This window comes from Arvicanthis niloticus, chromosome 2 (genome assembly GCF_011762505.2).
Source record: "Arvicanthis niloticus isolate mArvNil1 chromosome 2, mArvNil1.pat.X, whole genome shotgun sequence".
NCBI classification, from domain to species: Eukaryota; Metazoa; Chordata; class Mammalia; order Rodentia; family Muridae; genus Arvicanthis; species Arvicanthis niloticus.
The window spans coordinates 124,625,693-124,643,969 of NC_047659.1; the positions used below are offsets into that span (position 1 = coordinate 124,625,693).

At 39.5% G+C, this 18,277-nt stretch overlaps 1 protein-coding gene across 1 annotated transcript in view; it reads left to right on the forward strand.

Moving 5' to 3' along the window:
- Itch (itchy E3 ubiquitin protein ligase) overlaps positions 1 to 17,842 on the forward strand; it is an 83,764-nt gene extending 65,922 nt beyond the window's left edge. The window contains exons 18-25 of the mRNA XM_034496683.2: positions 1,791 to 1,950; positions 2,605 to 2,738; positions 3,083 to 3,223; positions 5,129 to 5,249; positions 5,790 to 5,894; positions 9,952 to 10,048; positions 12,517 to 12,589; positions 15,164 to 17,842. Coding sequence (XP_034352574.1) covers positions 1,791 to 1,950; positions 2,605 to 2,738; positions 3,083 to 3,223; positions 5,129 to 5,249; positions 5,790 to 5,894; positions 9,952 to 10,048; positions 12,517 to 12,589; positions 15,164 to 15,263 — 931 coding nt within the window. The 3' untranslated portion in view covers positions 15,264 to 17,842. The remainder of the gene's footprint in view (positions 1 to 1,790; positions 1,951 to 2,604; positions 2,739 to 3,082; positions 3,224 to 5,128; positions 5,250 to 5,789; positions 5,895 to 9,951; positions 10,049 to 12,516; positions 12,590 to 15,163) is intronic.
- The last annotated feature ends 435 nt before the right edge of the window (positions 17,843 to 18,277 follow it).

Here is an 18,277-nt window from a genome sequence, read left to right on the forward strand (position 1 = left end):
AGGATCAGTTCAAGGGTAGCTTGGGCTACAGAGGGCATTTGAAGCCAGCCTGGGTTATATGAGACCCTTTCTCTGTTAAAATAATAAATTGCCAAGTGGTAACAATGTGGAAGGGAAGAATTTTGGAGGAAAGACTGTTTTGAGCAAATATCTGTTTGTAGGATTATTAGGAAGAGTAGAAATACTTAGTTTGGGTTTTTGGGTTTTAAATTTCTTTAGATTTATCTATATTATTTTATGTGCACGAGTATTTTGCCTGCATGTATGTGTGTGCCCTGTGCCCTTGAAGGCCAGAAGAGGGTGTTGGTTCTCTGTGAGCTACCATGGGGATGCAAAGACAAACTCAGGTCCTCCCAACAAGTGCTCTTGACCATGAACTATCTTTTCAGCCTCTGAAGGTTTTCTTTTTTAAGATTTATTTTTGTTTATGTGTATTCATATTTTGCCTGTGTGTATGTCTATGCACCACATGTGTGCATGGTGCTGTGGACCCAAAAGAAGCTCTTAGATCTCCTGGAACTGGAGTTACAAATATTTGTGAGCCACCATGTGGGTGCTGTGAAACTGATTCCAGGTCCTCTGCAAGAGCAGCCTGTGCTGTTAGCCACTGACCTATTTCTCTAGCTTCTGAAATACTGTCTGTCTGTCTGTCTGTCTGTCTGTCTGTCTGTCTGTCTGTCTGTCTATCTGTTGAGACAGTGTCTCTCTGCATAGCCCTGCCTATCCTGGAATTCACTATATAGACCAGGCTGTCCTTGAACTCACAGAGATCTTCTAGCCTCTGCCTAAGTACTGAGAATAAAGATATGTACTACCATGCCTGGCTAAAACTGTTTTAATGAGTTAGTTCAGAACTTGAATATTTGTGTGCTTACTAACTCGTGAGTGCATCTCACCAGTTACTAGGTCTTTGTTTTTGTTTTTAAATCTTATTTAAGATTTTACTTGTAATTGAGAGATGGTGGTGTACCCTATAATCCCAGCACTCGGGAGGCAGAGGCAGGTGAAGCTCTGAGTTCAAGGGCAGCCTAGTCTATAGTATGAATTCCTGTATAGCCAGGGCTAAACAGAGAAACCCTGTCTGGAAAACAACAACAACAAAGGGTTTGTTGTTTGTAATTATGTGTGTGTGTGGGGGGGGGCGTTGGTTATGTTAGAATGCAGTGCTAAGAGTTCAGAAGATTGCATCAGATCTCTTGGATGAGAATTAAAGGCAGTTGTGAGCTATGTGCATGCACACACACGCATACAGAAAGATAGACAGACCATGGATAAAATAAGCTTTTCAGGGTGTATTTCTAATAATCCAGGGGCTGGAGTAAGTGCTTCCTCTGTCATAGTGAGGTGTCTGGCACAGTGGCTATCCTTAAGTACACCATGGGATTTAATGGAGCGGAGAATACTAGTTGCCATTCAACCACTCTAATTACCCCAACAATGAATATTAAACTTTCCTGTGTATAAATGTCTATCAACTCAAACCATTTTCACATTTTAATATCTCTGAAATTAGGGTGCATATTATGATTATGAACAGAAAAATTTTAGTGGACAATCAAGTAAGGGTCTTTAAAACTAATGATATATTAGGTTATTTGAAATTCAAGAATATATAAATATCCTATGTAACATAATGTGAGATTGAACAGAAACTAGAAAACTCAGCAAGCAATTGGAAAACCATCTCAGTTGATGTGGGCAGGTTCCTGACAGCTCTGTAACACTGCTCTGTGATTTGTTGATGTGGTTACCTACAAAATTTTTCATCCTAAGTTTTCTTTTGATTTCAGAGAATGGTTCTTTCTTTTGTCACATGAAGTGCTGAACCCAATGTATTGCCTGTTTGAATATGCAGGGAAGGATAACTACTGCCTGCAGATAAACCCCGCTTCTTACATCAATCCAGACCACCTGAAATACTTCCGTTTTATTGGCAGATTTATTGCCATGGTAAGTGCAGGTACAAAACTCTGTTTACTAATTCAGCAATACTAAATTTTTATGTAAGTATTATAACAGATCATGTGACAGATTTTTTTTTATTTTATTTATTTTATCTATTGGTGTGTTTTGCCTGCCTGTATGTCTGTGCACCATGTGTGTGCCTAGTGTCTGTGGAGCCCGGAAGAAGGCGTGTCATCCTCTGGGACTGGAGGTTTAGACAGTAGTGATCCCCTGTGTGGGAGCTGGGGATGAACCTGGATCCTCTGCAAGAGCAGCCAGTTCTCTTAACTACTCTGCCATTTTTCCAGCTAGAAATGTTTAGGGAAAGTGAGTTCTCCATTAGGGGTGGGTGTGTGTGTGTGTGTGTGTGTGTGTGTGTGTGTGTGTGTGTATTGTTTGCATTGTTTGCCTGCTTGTTGGTTTTGTTTTTTTGAGGCAGTGTCTCACTTTATAGCCTTGGCTGGCTTGACTTATCACTATGTAGACCAGGTTGGCTTCCAGATCTACCTACCTTGGTCTTGGAGTGCTGCCTTTAAAGTCATATGCCACCATGCCCAGCCTCAACACTTTTTTGTTTTTGAATGGAGTTTTAATCCATATTTTGATGTTTAATGACTTTTATACAGTTATCTTAAGTGGTATTGCTTCCTTCCTATATAGGCTCTATTCCATGGGAAATTCATAGATACTGGATTTTCTTTACCATTCTATAAACGTATCCTGAATAAACCAGTTGGACTTAAGGATTTAGAATCTATTGATCCAGAATTTTACAATTCTCTCATCTGGGTTAAGTAAGTTTCTCTTTACACTTATTAAAATACAGTCTGTGCTGTGTACAGTCTGTGCTGTGTACAGTCTGTGCTGTGTCGTGCTGCTGATTACCTCCTTCCACACCATAGTCACGTCACCGTGTATTGCATTAAAGGATATGTATGTCAAACTTTTGTCATTGTTCAGTATGATACAATTTATAGAAGTGCATCCAAGGTTTTAGGTAATATGATTATAATCCAACTTCTTTTAATTAGATGTTATAATTTAAGGCTTATTAAACTCAGAACTTGAATTTAATTAAAACATTTGAATTATGATTGAATTGTATGTATAACAAATAGTGCTAATTTCATTTGTACAGAGAAAACAATATCGAAGAATGTGGTTTGGAAATGTACTTCTCAGTTGATAAAGAAATTCTAGGTGAAATTAAGAGTCATGATTTGAAACCCAATGGTGGCAATATTCTTGTGACAGAAGAAAATAAGGAGGAATACATCAGGTAAGAGGCAGTGTCCCTAAAAGTGTGTGTGTAAGGGAGTGTGGCTCAGCAGCTCAGCAGTGAGTTTGGAGTTTGGTCCCCATCACCCACATTAGGTGGCCTACAACCATCTGGAACTCCAGCTGCACTCTGCAGTCCTCTGTGGGCACTCACAAACATGGCATGTACAACCTAGACACAATTAAAAGAGATGTTCATCTTTTTTAGAAGAAAAGACAATGTTTCTTTTGACCATATTTAGCCTTTTTGTTAATAATTGTCTAGTAATAGTAAAGGGTGGTATTTTTATGGTAATCGTTTTTATGTAAACACTTATTTCTAGTGTTAGACTAAAATTGGATTTTAAAGGTAGGAAGTCATGGTGAATCATTTAATTTAACTAATTTATTTATTTACTTGAGATAGGTTTTATGTAGCCCTGGCAGTCCTGGAGTTTGTTATGTCTATCAGTCTGATCTTGAACTCACAGAGATCCTCCTGCTTCTGCTTTTCCATGTTGGGATGAAAGGCTGGCACTACCACTCCTGGAATGGATGTCCTCTTTTACTTAGCAGTTTTGTAACACTATGCCATGCATCGAGCTGTTGAGAAAAGAATCTGAAATGTATACATTTTTATGGGGAGTACTGTAGATGTAATAAAGGCTTATGGGTAAAATAGTTGTTGCGGTCTATGCTTTAATGCTTTGCATTTGTTCACACTTCTGATCTAAAGTCAGTTCATTCACACCTTCCCAGTGCTCACTCACCTTCATGCTAGCCTACTGCAGAGAAGCCTTGAAATTCCTGGGCTTGTGCTGAATATTCCTTTCAATACTAAGAGTGCACAACTTTATTGCCAATTACTGTAATCAGTTACTAATTGCCAGTGAATAATCAGCCATTTAAAAAGTTTAAGATATATTTGTAAAGCTTGGTTCTTTTCTGTTTTCAACAAGATGTAATTTGCCTTAGGCATTGTGGCATAACCTGAAGTTCCACTTGTCAGGCAGAGGGATGGAGGTCAAGGTCGGCTGTGGCTACAGAGCAGATTCAAGGCAGGTCTGAGCTACAAACCTAAATAAGACAAGCATAGCTCAGTGGACCCTTGCTCAGCTAGGGGAAGGGACCCTAAGTGATGGATCAAATAGATGGAAAAAGCCAGTCAACCAACTTTACCCAGTTACTTTTTTTCTCTAATTTTTCTAACTTGGTAATTTTGTGGTCAGAGAATGTCTTTGAACATTTTGAAACTTGTATTATAAGTCAGTATGTGGTTTGTCTTATGTACATATATGCTTCTGTTGTTGGGTTAGTTATTGTCAAGAACTCAGATGCCTAAAATACACATATTTGTTTGTCAGAAAATTTTAAAGAAAATATTCTAAAACAAAATAAAAAATTTATATTATTTTAAATGTTGAGAGATGTACATAAGAAGAAAGAGTTGACATCTGCAATATTTTGGTAAAGAAGAGTTTGGAGAAAGTAATTCTCTTAAAGATTTTATTTTTGCCGAGCAGTGGTGGCGCACACCTTTAATCCCAGCACTTGGGAGGCAGAGGCAGCCAGATTTCTGAGTTCAAGGCCAGCCTGGTCTACAGAGTGAGTTCCAGGACAGCCAGGGCTACACAGAGAAACCCTGTCTCAAAAACCAACCAAACAAAAAATTATTTTTTCAAATGTGGCATGGTGGTGCATACCTGTTATCACAGCCATTAGGGAGCTGAGGCAGGAGGATTGTCTTGAGCTTGAGGCCAGCCTGGGCCTCTTTGTAAGATCCTCTTTTAAATGAAAGAGGTTCATGCTACTCTACTTTTGTATGTATTTCAAGGTTTCATAATAAAGTTTACATTTTAAATCTTACCTGCAGAACTTAAAAATAAAATCTTAATTTCCTAATACAATCTCCATTCTTATTTGTCAGGATGGTAGCTGAGTGGAGGTTGTCTCGAGGTGTTGAAGAGCAGACACAAGCTTTCTTTGAGGGCTTTAATGAAATTCTTCCCCAGCAATATTTGCAATATTTTGATGCGAAGGAATTAGAGGTAATAAATTTTTATTTATTTTAGCACACTAATAAATTCTCCTTCAGATATCTATTTTGAAATCATTGTTTTCATCTTTCCAGTGTATTTGTATTTTTTATGCTAGCACACATTTGAAATACCCTTAACTTATACTAAAAGGAAAAAAGAGCATTACTTAAAAAAAAAAAAGTATTGTTGTGGCTCAAGAGGGTGGTCAGAGGTTATGAGCAGTGCTTGCTTGCTCTTCCCGAGGACCTGACTTCAGTTCTCAGGTCTGAGTATACCTGGCTCTCAAGTGGTCCACAGACACGTATGTAGACAAACATCCACACACATAAAATAAGTCAATAATTGAGTTTTCAAAAAGTCTTGTTATTTCCGCAACTCATTAACTATTTCACTCAATATGCGAGTCTGGTAGACAGAAGTCTTGGTGTAGTTTACGGATGCTTGCTCAGTGTGGTTTCAATCGCTGTGGTTCCTTTTAGCCCTACTTATGTGAACCTTTGTTTGGTTACCTAAAGAAACAACTTGTTTTGTTGTTTTTCATTCCTACAGGTCCTTTTGTGTGGAATGCAAGAGATTGATTTGAATGACTGGCAGAGACATGCCATCTACCGTCACTACACCAGGTCAAGCAAGCAGATCATGTGGTTTTGGCAGGTTTGTTTCGAATTTATTTCATAGATAGATACAACATACATTTTAATTTATTTTACTTAATTTTACTTAGAATTTACCAAAATAAGTAACAGAACAAAATGTGCAGGTTACTCCAGAAGATAAGATTCATTCGTTTAATGATGGGAGGGATAGTTCAGCTGTAAAGAACATTTGCTGTTCTTTCAGAGGACCCAGGTTTGGTTCCGAGCACCTACATGGTGGCTCACAACCATCTGTAGGAATGTGTGTGGTACACATACATACATGCAGGCAAAACTCTCGTGCACATAAAATAAATATCTAAAAAACCTGTAAAAAATGATTCATTTACATTTGATGTGAATCCTTTTGAACTCTTTTAGAACCATCCAGTATGGTTTGATCACTACTACTTCATTAAGAATTATATAATGTTCAGATGTCAGATTTAACAGATAGTTTAGGTTTATAGTGAGATCTCTCCAAAAACGCCTGCTCTCTGGGCTGTTCATTAGGTAAAGTGCTTACCATGGAACCTCCAGTTCCAGGGTATCTAATGCCTTTGACCTCCACAAACACCTATAGTCACATGACATACCTGTGTGTCGATGCACTTCCCTATACATAATTACAAATAATAAAAACAGTCTGACAAATAAATAAAAATAAATCACAGATGCTCAAAATCTTAAATTCTTTTTTCTTTCTTTCTTTTTTTTTTTTTTTTTTTTTGGTTTTTCGAGACAGGGCTTCTCTGTGTAGCTCTGGCTGTCCTGGAACTCCCTCTGTAGACCAGGTTGGCCTCAAACTCAGAAATCTGCCTGCCTCTGCCTCCCAAGTGCTGGGATTAAAGGCATGTGCCACCACCGCCCAGCTAATTCTTTTTTTTAAAGATTTGTCAGTTTTTATGTATATGAATACTCTGTCTTCATGCACACCAGAAGAAAGCATCAGATCTCATTACAGATTGTTGTGAGTCACCATGTGGTTGCTGGGGATTGAATTCAGGACCTCTGGAAGGGCAGCCAGTGCTCTTAACCTCTGAGTCATCTCTCCAGCCTTAGAATCTTTAATTCTTTAAGAAATGGAAATTAAAACCCAAACTAGATAGGACTTTGTGCACATTAATTTAGGAAATGGAGAGAAGTAACCTTTGATGAGCGTGTGGAAAACCCAGACCCCTCATTTGTTTCTGGTAAGAGTTTAATGTACTGCAATGGGAAACAGTGGCAGTTCACCAAAACATCAGATATCACCCGGCATGGTGGCCACATTCCTGTAATATCAGTTAAGAGGCAGAAGGATGAGGAGGTGTAGGCCAGCCTTAACTACATGAGACTTTGTCTAAAACACTTAAATATATAGTTAACATGACTTAACAGTTTTGCTTCAAAATAATTAAAACCATAAAACTAAACTGATATTGCTATATACCAATGTTTTTGGCAGTGTTCAGGCTCACCCAAAGGCAGAATTAACCCATATGCATATCAATGGATTAACAAATCAGAAGTAGTGTGTATATATAATGGAACATCATTTAGCCCCCAAAAATGAATGAAACCTTTGATATGTAATGTACTGTAAAGCTTTAAAGCAGCGTGAGTCCTGAGCTGGGCCTGGTGTCTCACGCCTGCAATTACAGGTATCAGAGGCTAAGCCTAGGCTATTTAGTAAAGTGTGTCTCAGAAATAGGGGAAAAAATGTGAATTTGGTACTGGAGGTATAGCTTACCCAGCATGTTCCAGTGCTCAAATTCAATCTACAACACTGGGGATAGGGGATGTTCAAGAAACAGTTAGGGCTGCAGATACAGCTTAGAGCATTTCCCTAGTCATTGTACCTGGGCCTTGGGTTCAGTCCCCAGCACTAAGTGAAGAAATAAGTTTTGAGGCCTGACTTGGGTAGCACACATCTATACTTACAGTCCTCAGGAAGCTAGAGAATCACTACAAGTTCAAAACCAGCCTGGTCTATGTAGTGAGCTCTGGGCCATCAGCTTTCTGCCTTTCACCTCCCAACTAGTTAGTGAAATTTTTAAAATTATTTAAAATCTTAATTTTTAAATAATTGAATCAAGACATATACAAACATGTTTATTCTACCTGTGAGATTTTTAAGTGGATAGATTTATTTTATTTTATTTTATTTTTGTTTTTTTGAGACAGGGCTTCTCTATGTAGCCTTTGTTGTCCTAGAACTCACTCAGTAGACCAGGCTGGCCCCAAACTTACAGAGATCTGCCTGCTTCTGCTTCCAGAGTTGCAGGGATTAAAGATGTGCACCATTACTGCCTGGTTGTGTACAGATTTATTGAAACAGAATGTGGCATTGAAGTAACGGGCAATAGGGAGTTAATTTTGTTTAGGATGAGTGTTCTCATGACAGCAATGATAGATAATAGTGTGAATGAGTTAATGCTGTTGTATTGTCCACTTAAAAAATTATTAACATGGGAGCTAGGAATATGGCTGAGTCTATAAAGTGCTTGTCAGAAAAGTATGAGGACCTCAGTTTGGATCTACAGCACACACACACGGAAAACTGGACACAGCAGCATACTCCGTAATTGCAGAGCTGAGGAGCCAGAGACAGGAGCATCCCTGAGGATGCCATCTGGTGTAGCTAAAAGCACAAACTGGGTTCCTTGAGAGTCTTGTCTCAAAGATAAGAAAAACAAGGTAAAGAGCTGTTGAGGAAGATATCTAATATTGTCCACTAGCCTCCACACAGGTACATGTGCATCCATGCATGCATGCATGTGCATGCTCACATGACAAGTTTATATACCCATACAGTAATTAACATGGGAAGTTTTACCACAGTATTCCACTTATTTGTCTGTTTATTGTGTATGTGTGTACATGCATATCATCATTTGCATATGGAGTCAGAACAACTTACAAGCATCAGTTCTTTCCTTCTATCATGTGGCTACTTGGGATAGAACTTAGTCATCAGGTTAAGGCAAGCAGCTTCGTCCACTGAGCCATCTCACTGGCCACTTACCATAATGTTTAAAAATAAAATGTAAAATGTTCTTTATACATGTAACAAAATTCACGTTAAGAAACACAAAGATGAGTTGGGCACTTGGGCAACAAGAGGCAGGCAGATCTCTGTGAGTTCAAGGCCAGAATGGTCTACAGAGGAAGTTCCACGACAACCAGGGCTACACAGAGGAACACCCCCCCCCCCCCCCATACACACACACACCCAAAACACAAAGATGAGCTGAAATAATTGTCAGGAAAACCAGGTTTAGTGGCCCATGTCTATTTTCTAAGCACTTGAGACTAAACAGGACAATTTTGAAATTTTAAGGACATTCTCAGCTATATAGCAAGCTTGAAGCTACTCTGGACTACATGAGACCCTGTCTTAAAAACTAACTGAATAAATAATTGACATTAGTAAAGAGGAGAAATAGCTGGGCAGTGGTGGTGCACGCCTTTAATCCCAGCACTTGGAAGGTAGAGCCTGGTCTACAGAGTGAGTTCCAGGACAGCCAGGGCTATACAGAGAAACCCTGTCTTGAAAAACCAAAAAAAAAAAAAAAAAAAAAAAAAAAAAGTAAATAGGAGAAATAATTCCTTACAAAATATATTTCACTCAGCCAAAATATACTACAGTAGAGAAGCATCTGCTGGATACCTTATACTTAGACCCAGATTTTTAAGAGATTAAAAAAATAACCCATTTTTGGCTACATGTGGCTTACAGATCCCTTAAAATTTTGAGGAAAGATGCTCATGAAACCAAGAAATGTATTCCAGCTAGGCATTTGCATCTTGCATAACCACAAGAGTGTGTTACAGGACAGCCAGGTGTACAGAGGACAGGCAAGGCTGCTGCACAAGGAGGGAGCTGGGAGGCCTTGGGAGAGCCCTCAGAAAGCATCCAGAGACCTAGTAAGGAAGGCTGCTGAGGCTCTGACAGGCACCGGTAAATTTGCTGTCTAGTGTTGCTGACACCTCAGGTTCTTTTAAGATTTGGAATGATCGATCATTTTCCTTTCTTCTCAATAAGCTGTATATAATGTATGACTTACATTTCTCCTTAAATGTGATGTTAACAGTTTGTTAAAGAAATTGATAATGAGAAAAGGATGAGGCTTCTGCAGTTTGTTACTGGAACCTGCCGACTGCCAGTGGGAGGATTTGCTGACCTTATGGGTATGTATAAAGGAGATTTGAGTGGAGATTGGTCCTTACTGCTGTGAGATAATTGTGTATGCAACATATCAGATACAACACACAGATGTACCTGTTTTAACCAGCTATGATTCACCTGGATTTTATGGACTTAGAAATGATGTTTTAGTTCATACCTCAGTACATTTTCCCCTATTTTATAAGACAGGGTCTCATGTAGACTCACCCTGTAGACAAGGCTAATTCCGAATTCCTGGTCCTCCTGCCTCTACATGTATGTTTGACAAAGAGCTGTGTTAAACAGATACATATAAGTAGACAAATACTTGTCACCATTTTCAAGATTATATTTGAGTTTAAGGAAAAAAATCTTAAACACTGAAAAAATCATAAAGCATACAGAAAAAATGAGAAATAGCTGGATATGTTGGTAAATACCTGTAATCCTAGCACTTGGGAGTTGTTGGTAGAAGATTAGGAGTCAGGTCATCCTTAGCTACACAGTATGATTGAGGCTAGCTTGCACTACATAAGACCCAGCCTCAGAAAAAAAAAAGAAAAGGAAAAGAAAGGTTTAAAAAAGAAGAGAAAAAGGAATAAGCTTAATATAGTAGAGAAATGTACTTGCCAAGTAACTTATAAAAGATCAGAGCAGAGTAAGATGGGCACTGTGGGGCAGTGATACAGCTCTTCACTAACAGGCATGAGGCCCTGGGTTCCCTCCTTTGGAGAGAAGAAGTTAAGAGCTGGCTGTGCTTTGAGTGGACTGGGGTTTGATTCCCAGCCCCCACATGGCAGCTCACAGCCATCTGTAACTGCAGTTTCAGGAGATTCAATGTTCTCTTCAGGCTTCTCGGCCACTAGTAACACAATTACAATACAGACATACATGCTGACAGCACACCCCTATACATAAAATAATCAAAAAAGATTAAGTATATACGTACGTGTGTGTGTGTGTGTGTGTGTGTGTGTGTGTGTGTGTTTATTATCTTCTTAGAGCTACTCAGATGTCTCAGCAGATAAAGACATTGTACAAGCCTGATAATTTGAATTAATTTCCAGGAACTTATGTAAAGGTAGAAGGAAAACACTACTCTAAAGTTCTGACCTCCAGTTGTGCACTGTGGCATGCATGCAAGTGCACATACACATATAACATGTGTTATTATCATACATACATGCAAGTGCATACACACAAACACCCTATGCCTGCATTATTATTATTATTATTATATTTTCTTGCATAAAATTTCCCCATAAATCAAGGGTCTAATATATTTTTTTTTTAAAAATTTTAATGGTAGGATACTTTCTCATTTGAAAGATGACTAAAATTAGGACTGTAGTGCAGGAGCCTGCATAGAAGATATGTAATTAAGGCACAGCATCAAGGTAAGAATAAAAACAGGCAACCTAAGAAATAATTTAAGTATGCTACATTCTTTTCTACTTCTTCATTTATTTTCTTAGACAGATAACTGGGGCTAGCCTCAGCTGTAGGAGAGGCTGGCTTTGACCTGGTCTGCATATAATACTTCCCAAGTACTGAGATTACAGGCATCAGGCTTAAAGTTGGATGTATTACTGTTTCATCTAATTTGAAAAAGCAGTCATGGCAATGGTCATAGGACACATGGGATTCTACTGACTTTGAAAATCTCTGTTACATGCTAATGGAACCATTGCCTGCTTCTCTTGTCTCTGTAGTTAGAGACACTGTAGTGAATAGAAGGAAGCATGCAAGTTAGTGACTGTCTCCTTAGTCCAGAGCATTTCTGACAGTTCTTATTTGTGATACCCATTTCTGTTCCCTTATCTCACTGGGATGTATCACTACTAGTGAAGAGGATTCATTGTTGCAGACACAAAAGAACTACCAACCAGTCTCTGTTATTCTGGATTTAGTCAGTAGGATACAAGAACTTTTTGTGCATGGCTGTCTATATACTTAGAACATTTAGTGTCCGGACCAGTCTAGTTCAAAAAAACCAGCGACACTACTAGTAGTGTCCTGTTAATGAAGCAGTGCTTGGTGCTGCTGCGCCACGGCTGTGTCTGACAGGAGGGAGGAGACAAGCTTTGTGGAGAGGTGAGTGTCCATCTAAAGCTCAGTTGTACAGGACCTGTGAGCACAGGCCTTCCTGTTGACTTCCCAGGGTAAAGTTTTGACAATTGGATATTTATATATCCTTATGTGGGCTGTTATTTAATATGCAATTGTGCTATTCTAGCTAAGCAATGATAATACAGCTGTAGGTTTTCCTCTTGGTATACATTAACAAAATGATTCTCGAATTTCATCACTTACTGGCAGCACCTGGAAGCTTGTTAAAATGTGTAGCATGGCCTCTGTTCCTACTACCACTGTAGTAGGTGTGGGACGGGGCCTGTATCAGTGATTCTGAATGGCACTACTGCTGGTGGACTGGGAAGCATAATTAAAGAACTTTTGAATCCACAAACTTTGTACTTTTGTTGTGTTTTAGGGAGTAATGGACCACAGAAGTTCTGCATTGAAAAAGTTGGCAAAGAAAATTGGTTACCCAGAAGCCATACTTGGTAAGCAAAATCAGAAATATAGAAAACAGTCTTTTATTCATTTACCCTCTGTCTACTTACTAGTAATGAAATAATTTAAATAATTTCCCATATCTTTTTACTGAGGCAGAATTTATGTGTTTGGGTGTGTGTGTGGCTGTATGAGTGTATGAGCATCATGTGGAAGTTACAGGTGTTCTGGCCACCTAGTGCAGCTGCTGGCAATTGAGCCCAGACCCTCCAGAAGAGCAAGAAGAGCTCTTACCCTCTGAGCCATCTCAGAGGTGCCCCACACCCCCCTTTTTGAGATAGGATCTCATAGCTCAAGCGGCCCCCGAATGCCTCATCTTTCTACTTCCCGAATTCTACTTCCCGAATATACCAGATAGTTTAACCCATTTTGATTTCAGGATGTTCAGTAGACTTACAGGGTAATGCAAGGCCTCACAGTTGTGTGTTTTTTTTTTTTTTTTTTTTTTTTGGTTTTTCGAGACAGGGTTTCTCTGTGTAGCCCTATCCTGGAACTCACTCGGTAGACCAGGCTGGCCTTGAACTCAGAAATCAGCCTGCCTCTGCCTCCCAAGTGCTGGGATTAAAGGCCTGCACCACCACTGCCTGGCTTTTCTTTCTTTTTTTCTTTCTTTTTCTTTTTTTGGTTTTTTCTTATCACTCAAAGTTTAAACATGGATTTAGAATTCTTGTACCTTTTCTCTGAAACAAGAAACAAAGTTTGAATTTAAGAATCCCTACTTAGCAATATGGTAAACAGGATTATATTTATATTTTTTGCTTTTTTTATTTTTTTCATTTCTGAGAATTGAACCCAGGTACTTGCACATACCAGGCAAGCCTTCTGCTAACAGAGCTATGTCAGACCTTATTTTCTGGTTCACTCTTCTGGCTTCCACAGGCACTAGGTGTAGTTCTTAGACCTACAGGTAGACAAAATACACACATAAAAACCATTGTCTGAGTTTCACCTATTTGTAAGCTAGTCAGGGATAAGATTTAAATTGGTTCTACTACAGAAAGGAATTTTTTAAATGTAAAACAGTTCTTAGATTCATGAGCCTATTTGAGTGTCTGCATGTCTGATGTGTGTGGGCATGGAGGCACTGCAGCATGTGGTATGTCACAGGACACTAGAGAGTCAATTTCTTCTTCCACCTTCTGAACCGGAGGCAGCAAGCACTTCCACAACTGAGCCATTTCACCAGCCTAAGAAGTAATTGTTTATTTGTTTAAGGTAGGGTCTCATTATGTAGCCCAGGTCAATCTTAAACTTAGAATCATTCTGCCTCATCCTTAATATTCTGAGTTTATTGGCAAGATGTGGACCACTATGCTCAGTTTTAGAGATGTGTGTGTGTGTGTGTGTGTGTGTGTGTGTGTGTGTGTGTGAGCTATAGAGATGGCTCAGTGGCTAAAAGCACTTTCTTAGGTGACTCACCACCACCTACAACTGTAGCTCCACTAGAGTTGTAGAATCTGATACTCTGCTCTGGCCTGAAAGGGCACACACATGTGGCATATAATCAACACAGACAAACAGAAACATAAAGTAGAATTTTTTATTACATTTGTACATGTGGAAGGCCATGAGGATGTTCCTTCATTTGCACCATATGGGTCCCATGGGTCATCTGACCTGCCGAGCCAGCTAAGAATATAACTGATTTTGCACTCATGTTGTACACGCATGTTTTAATTGACTAGCTCTTCATAAACATGCTGACAAAGAGGTAACAAACTCCTAAGTTTATCTTCCTTCATGAGTAATATTTCCCCCCCCTCTGGCTGAGCATTCACCTAGTTCTTGTCCTAAAAGTATCTTTAGAAGCAGACTCATTGCTACCTTATGAAGATGGTATTGCACAAATGTGAAGATACTGTTAAAACAGGGAATGGTGCCTGGAAGTGAAGGCAGCAGGGCTAGAAGTCTGAGGTCACCCTCAACTATAGTTTGAGGGGAGCCTGGGCTGTGTGGCCCTACCTCAACAAACATACAAAAACCAGACCCTGCTTACAAATCTAACAGCTGGGCTGAGGAAATTCACAGCTAATAGTAGAACAGAAAAACTCTAGAGGAAACAAAGTCTTAGATGAGAGTCTTTCTTATTTCAGTTTGTTTATATGGATTTTATTTGAGACAAGAGCTTACTATATATAGACCAGGCTGGCACAGAGGTTATCCATTTGCCTCTGCCTTTTGAGTGCTGGGATTAAAGGCTTGCGCCACCACAGCTGGTCCATCACTTCTTATTCTAACATGATATACCTAAAACTGCCTGCAAAATCTAAAGTATTTCTTGTATGGCCATTTACAGTAAGATTGCTGACCACTGGTCTACAGTGGGTAGTTGGGGCGGCATAAGACCGACATTTGCTGAGGGTCTGCTAAGCACCTGCATGGTGCTGTGTGCTTGTTTCTAACTCTACCACAGGGGTGGGTGCTGCTGTCCCAGTTTACCAGAGAAGACACTTGCATGAGTCTTGGAAAGGTAAAAGGCAGTTCCTTGAAGGCTATGTGATTCAAGCACTCATTGTCAGACCTCTGAAGTGTTGCTGTCTCAAGCCATCAATTCTTTCTTTCAGTTTTAACCGCCTGGACCTCCCACCATACAAGAGCTACGAGCAACTGAAGGAAAAGCTGTTATTTGCCATTGAAGAAACAGAAGGATTTGGACAAGAGTAATTATTGAGACCTTAGGCCACCAGAGGCCAGGGACTCGTCTGCAGTGTCTGTCCCTTTCCTTCTCTGCCTGTTGCACATCTTACTGTATACTTGGACTGTGACTAGAGAGTTATCTGAGAATAAGTAAATTAATGTTATCGTTGAGGTCTTCCAGTCATTCTAGATTTCTACTCAACGTTTCCAGAGAACAGATCTACAAACAGTAGTCAGAAATTTAACATGAGATTTAACACAGCGATGAAATCTCCTTTGTCTTATTCCACTAGATTGTTCCCTTAACAACAGTTTGCTGTATGTCCAAAGTCTCACATGGGCGTAGGTCTCTTAGTGGGTGCTGTAAAGGGTTCTGCAGGGACATCTCAGAAACTGCAATACACAAGGTCTTCCTGGTAAAGCCTCTAGCTAAGAGGTGCAAGCTTAACCCAGCATCTGGGCACATGAGCAGCTGCTGCTTGTGCTCTCCCGCTCTTCTCAGCCTGGCCTGACTGTTGTTTTTCATTCCTGGAGCATGAATCAGTGCACCATTCTGATGTTATTCCTGGAAGTGACGCAGGACTTGCATTTTTCTACAAAGTAGTTTTGTCTATTTAAATTCAGGGAAAACTTGGTCCCCGCCAATATATGACTTCATACCTCTCTTCATTCAATTCAGAATTGTTTTATTGCCTTGCAAATGCTAAACTTTACAACAGTATCAGCACTGTGGTTCCTTCACATTTTTAGAAATTAACCTAAAATTAAAATAAGTTCAGACGAATTCATCTAAGATCATTTTTTTTTTTTAATTTTTTTTTTTTTTTTTTTTTTTTTTTTTTTGGTTTTTCGAGACAGGGTTTCTCTGTGTAGTCCTGGCTGTCCTGGAACTCACTCTGTAGACCAGGCTGGCCTCGAACTCAGAAATCCGCCTGCCTCTGCCTCCCAAGTGCTGGGATTAAAGGCGTGCGCCACCACCGCCCGGCCATCTAAGATCATTCTTGATTTTTAAATCTTACACATAAATTGAAGCTTTATGGTGTTGATGTAACCCAACACCTTAGTTACATTTCATTATTGCTCAACTATTCAAGTTGCAACTATTTTCTAACACAAACAGAGGTCAGTGGTGCAGTTTCTGCAGTCAGGACAGTGTCCATCAGGCACACAGCTACGCTGTCTTCACACTCCACTCCTGACACACAGGAGCAGCCATTCCTACCCTCTTACATGGTTCTGAGCAACAAGATTTTTCTCACCCCTAAAAATTTTAATTTCCCTTTTCTTTCCATGACTCATTTCTCTTAGACTGCTCCTTTAGTAACTGTTTGATCTTCTCTGTAGTTAATTTACCTTGGCTTAGCATTAGACTGTCAGGATGGCTGCTGCCACAGACTTGATGATTAGTAAGACGGAACCAAAGCCAGTTGAGTCCCTATTGTAGCCAAATCCCAAAATCAGCCTTACTACTCTAATAGGGACCTTGAAATGTGTTGGTGGCATAGCATAACGTCAAGAACACAGAGTGTGACAACCACTGTCCCATAGGAAAGGAAGTGTTTGTGTGTCCCTAGCTGCTCTTCCTGTTCTCATCCTGGGACAGTTTGAACTTGTGCAGCTGTAGTCCTTAACACTGCCATCAGCAGCAGAGACGTGTGACAGAAGGGCTGCCTCGTCAAGAAGCTGTCAGTGAAGGGAGAGCTCCGCTCCTCCCCAGCCCTCTTTTACCCTTAGACCATAAGAAATACATGTCATCTCTAGAAGCCCTAGTTATTTCCAAAGTAGGAAATCCCTGCCTTTTTGTTGGTAGGGTTAAAAGTTGTATATGCTGATTGCTTTGTCTTACAGAGCGAATGTCTGCCAACTACCCATTCACTACATAGGCCTGAACTTTGGTAATAAATGGCTATAAATATTAAGCCTTCTACAAAGACTTCCTATTGAATCCAATTCTTGTACTAAAACATAGTTATCTACCATATTCACTAGAGATTTATGAGATTAAATTAAGACATAATGTAAGAAAATAGGCTTTGTTGATTCTGCATAATGCTTCATGATTCATTTAGGGACCTAGAAATATTATGTGAAAATGTATAAATATCATCCAAAAGGCTTTCTGCCCTATATTTTTAAAATACAGAAGTTATATTTGAAGTAGTCCTGGCCCTAGTTCTATAGGGCTTGGCTATTTAATATTTTTATGGAAGAAATGTTTAGTTCTGGAAAAGGTAAATGCTTGTATATATTTTTGCAGCCCTGGAGTCTCCCAACTCCATTTCTTCCTTTAATTTAATTGATCACATGTATATGTCTTCCCTGCTGTGTTAGAAAAACGGGGGCTGGATATCCCAAGAATCAGAGAGTATATAAGATAATGCGCCTAAACAGCAGACATAAATATTTACCAAATGCTCTCAAATTTTCGTCCAAAATGAGTATTTGGGAATAGATTTATTGTGAGTGTTTAATTAGCGATTTTCTTTAAATCTGGACTAAGTTGCTTTAAAGACCTTTTTATCTGTAAGCATCGTAAGTGCTAATCAACCTGTTAAGTTTTTTTTCTTACTGCATGTTACATTGAAATAAAAACAGAGTAAAAGGAACATTTGCCTTTCTTCTGCTCTTTTGGTGGGTTCTACAACAAGGGTCAAGGGTCAAGACAGAAGAGCTCGGGGCTCTCTCCAGTGGATCCATAGCACTGACAGTTGTGAACTCCTTTGGCCTTCTACCATCTTCATGTGCAGAATTCAGTTTCCTAAGACTTACAGTAGTGCTGTAACTGAGGTACTGACTCCTCCCCCAGGCATTGGCTCGTTTGCCACAGAGCACCCTCCCACCCAGACCTCTCTGCCATGTTTTACTTATCTGGTTAACTTACCTGGCATGTTATCGGGGTAACATTTTTGCCTGTTTGGGATTTATTTTCTTTAAGGTTCACTACTTCTGTGTGGTACTGTTGGTATTTCCAGCCACCACCAACCCTTTCTGTTTTTCCTTTAGACTTTCAAGTATCTGTCTGTATGTGTTTTCATTAGGTC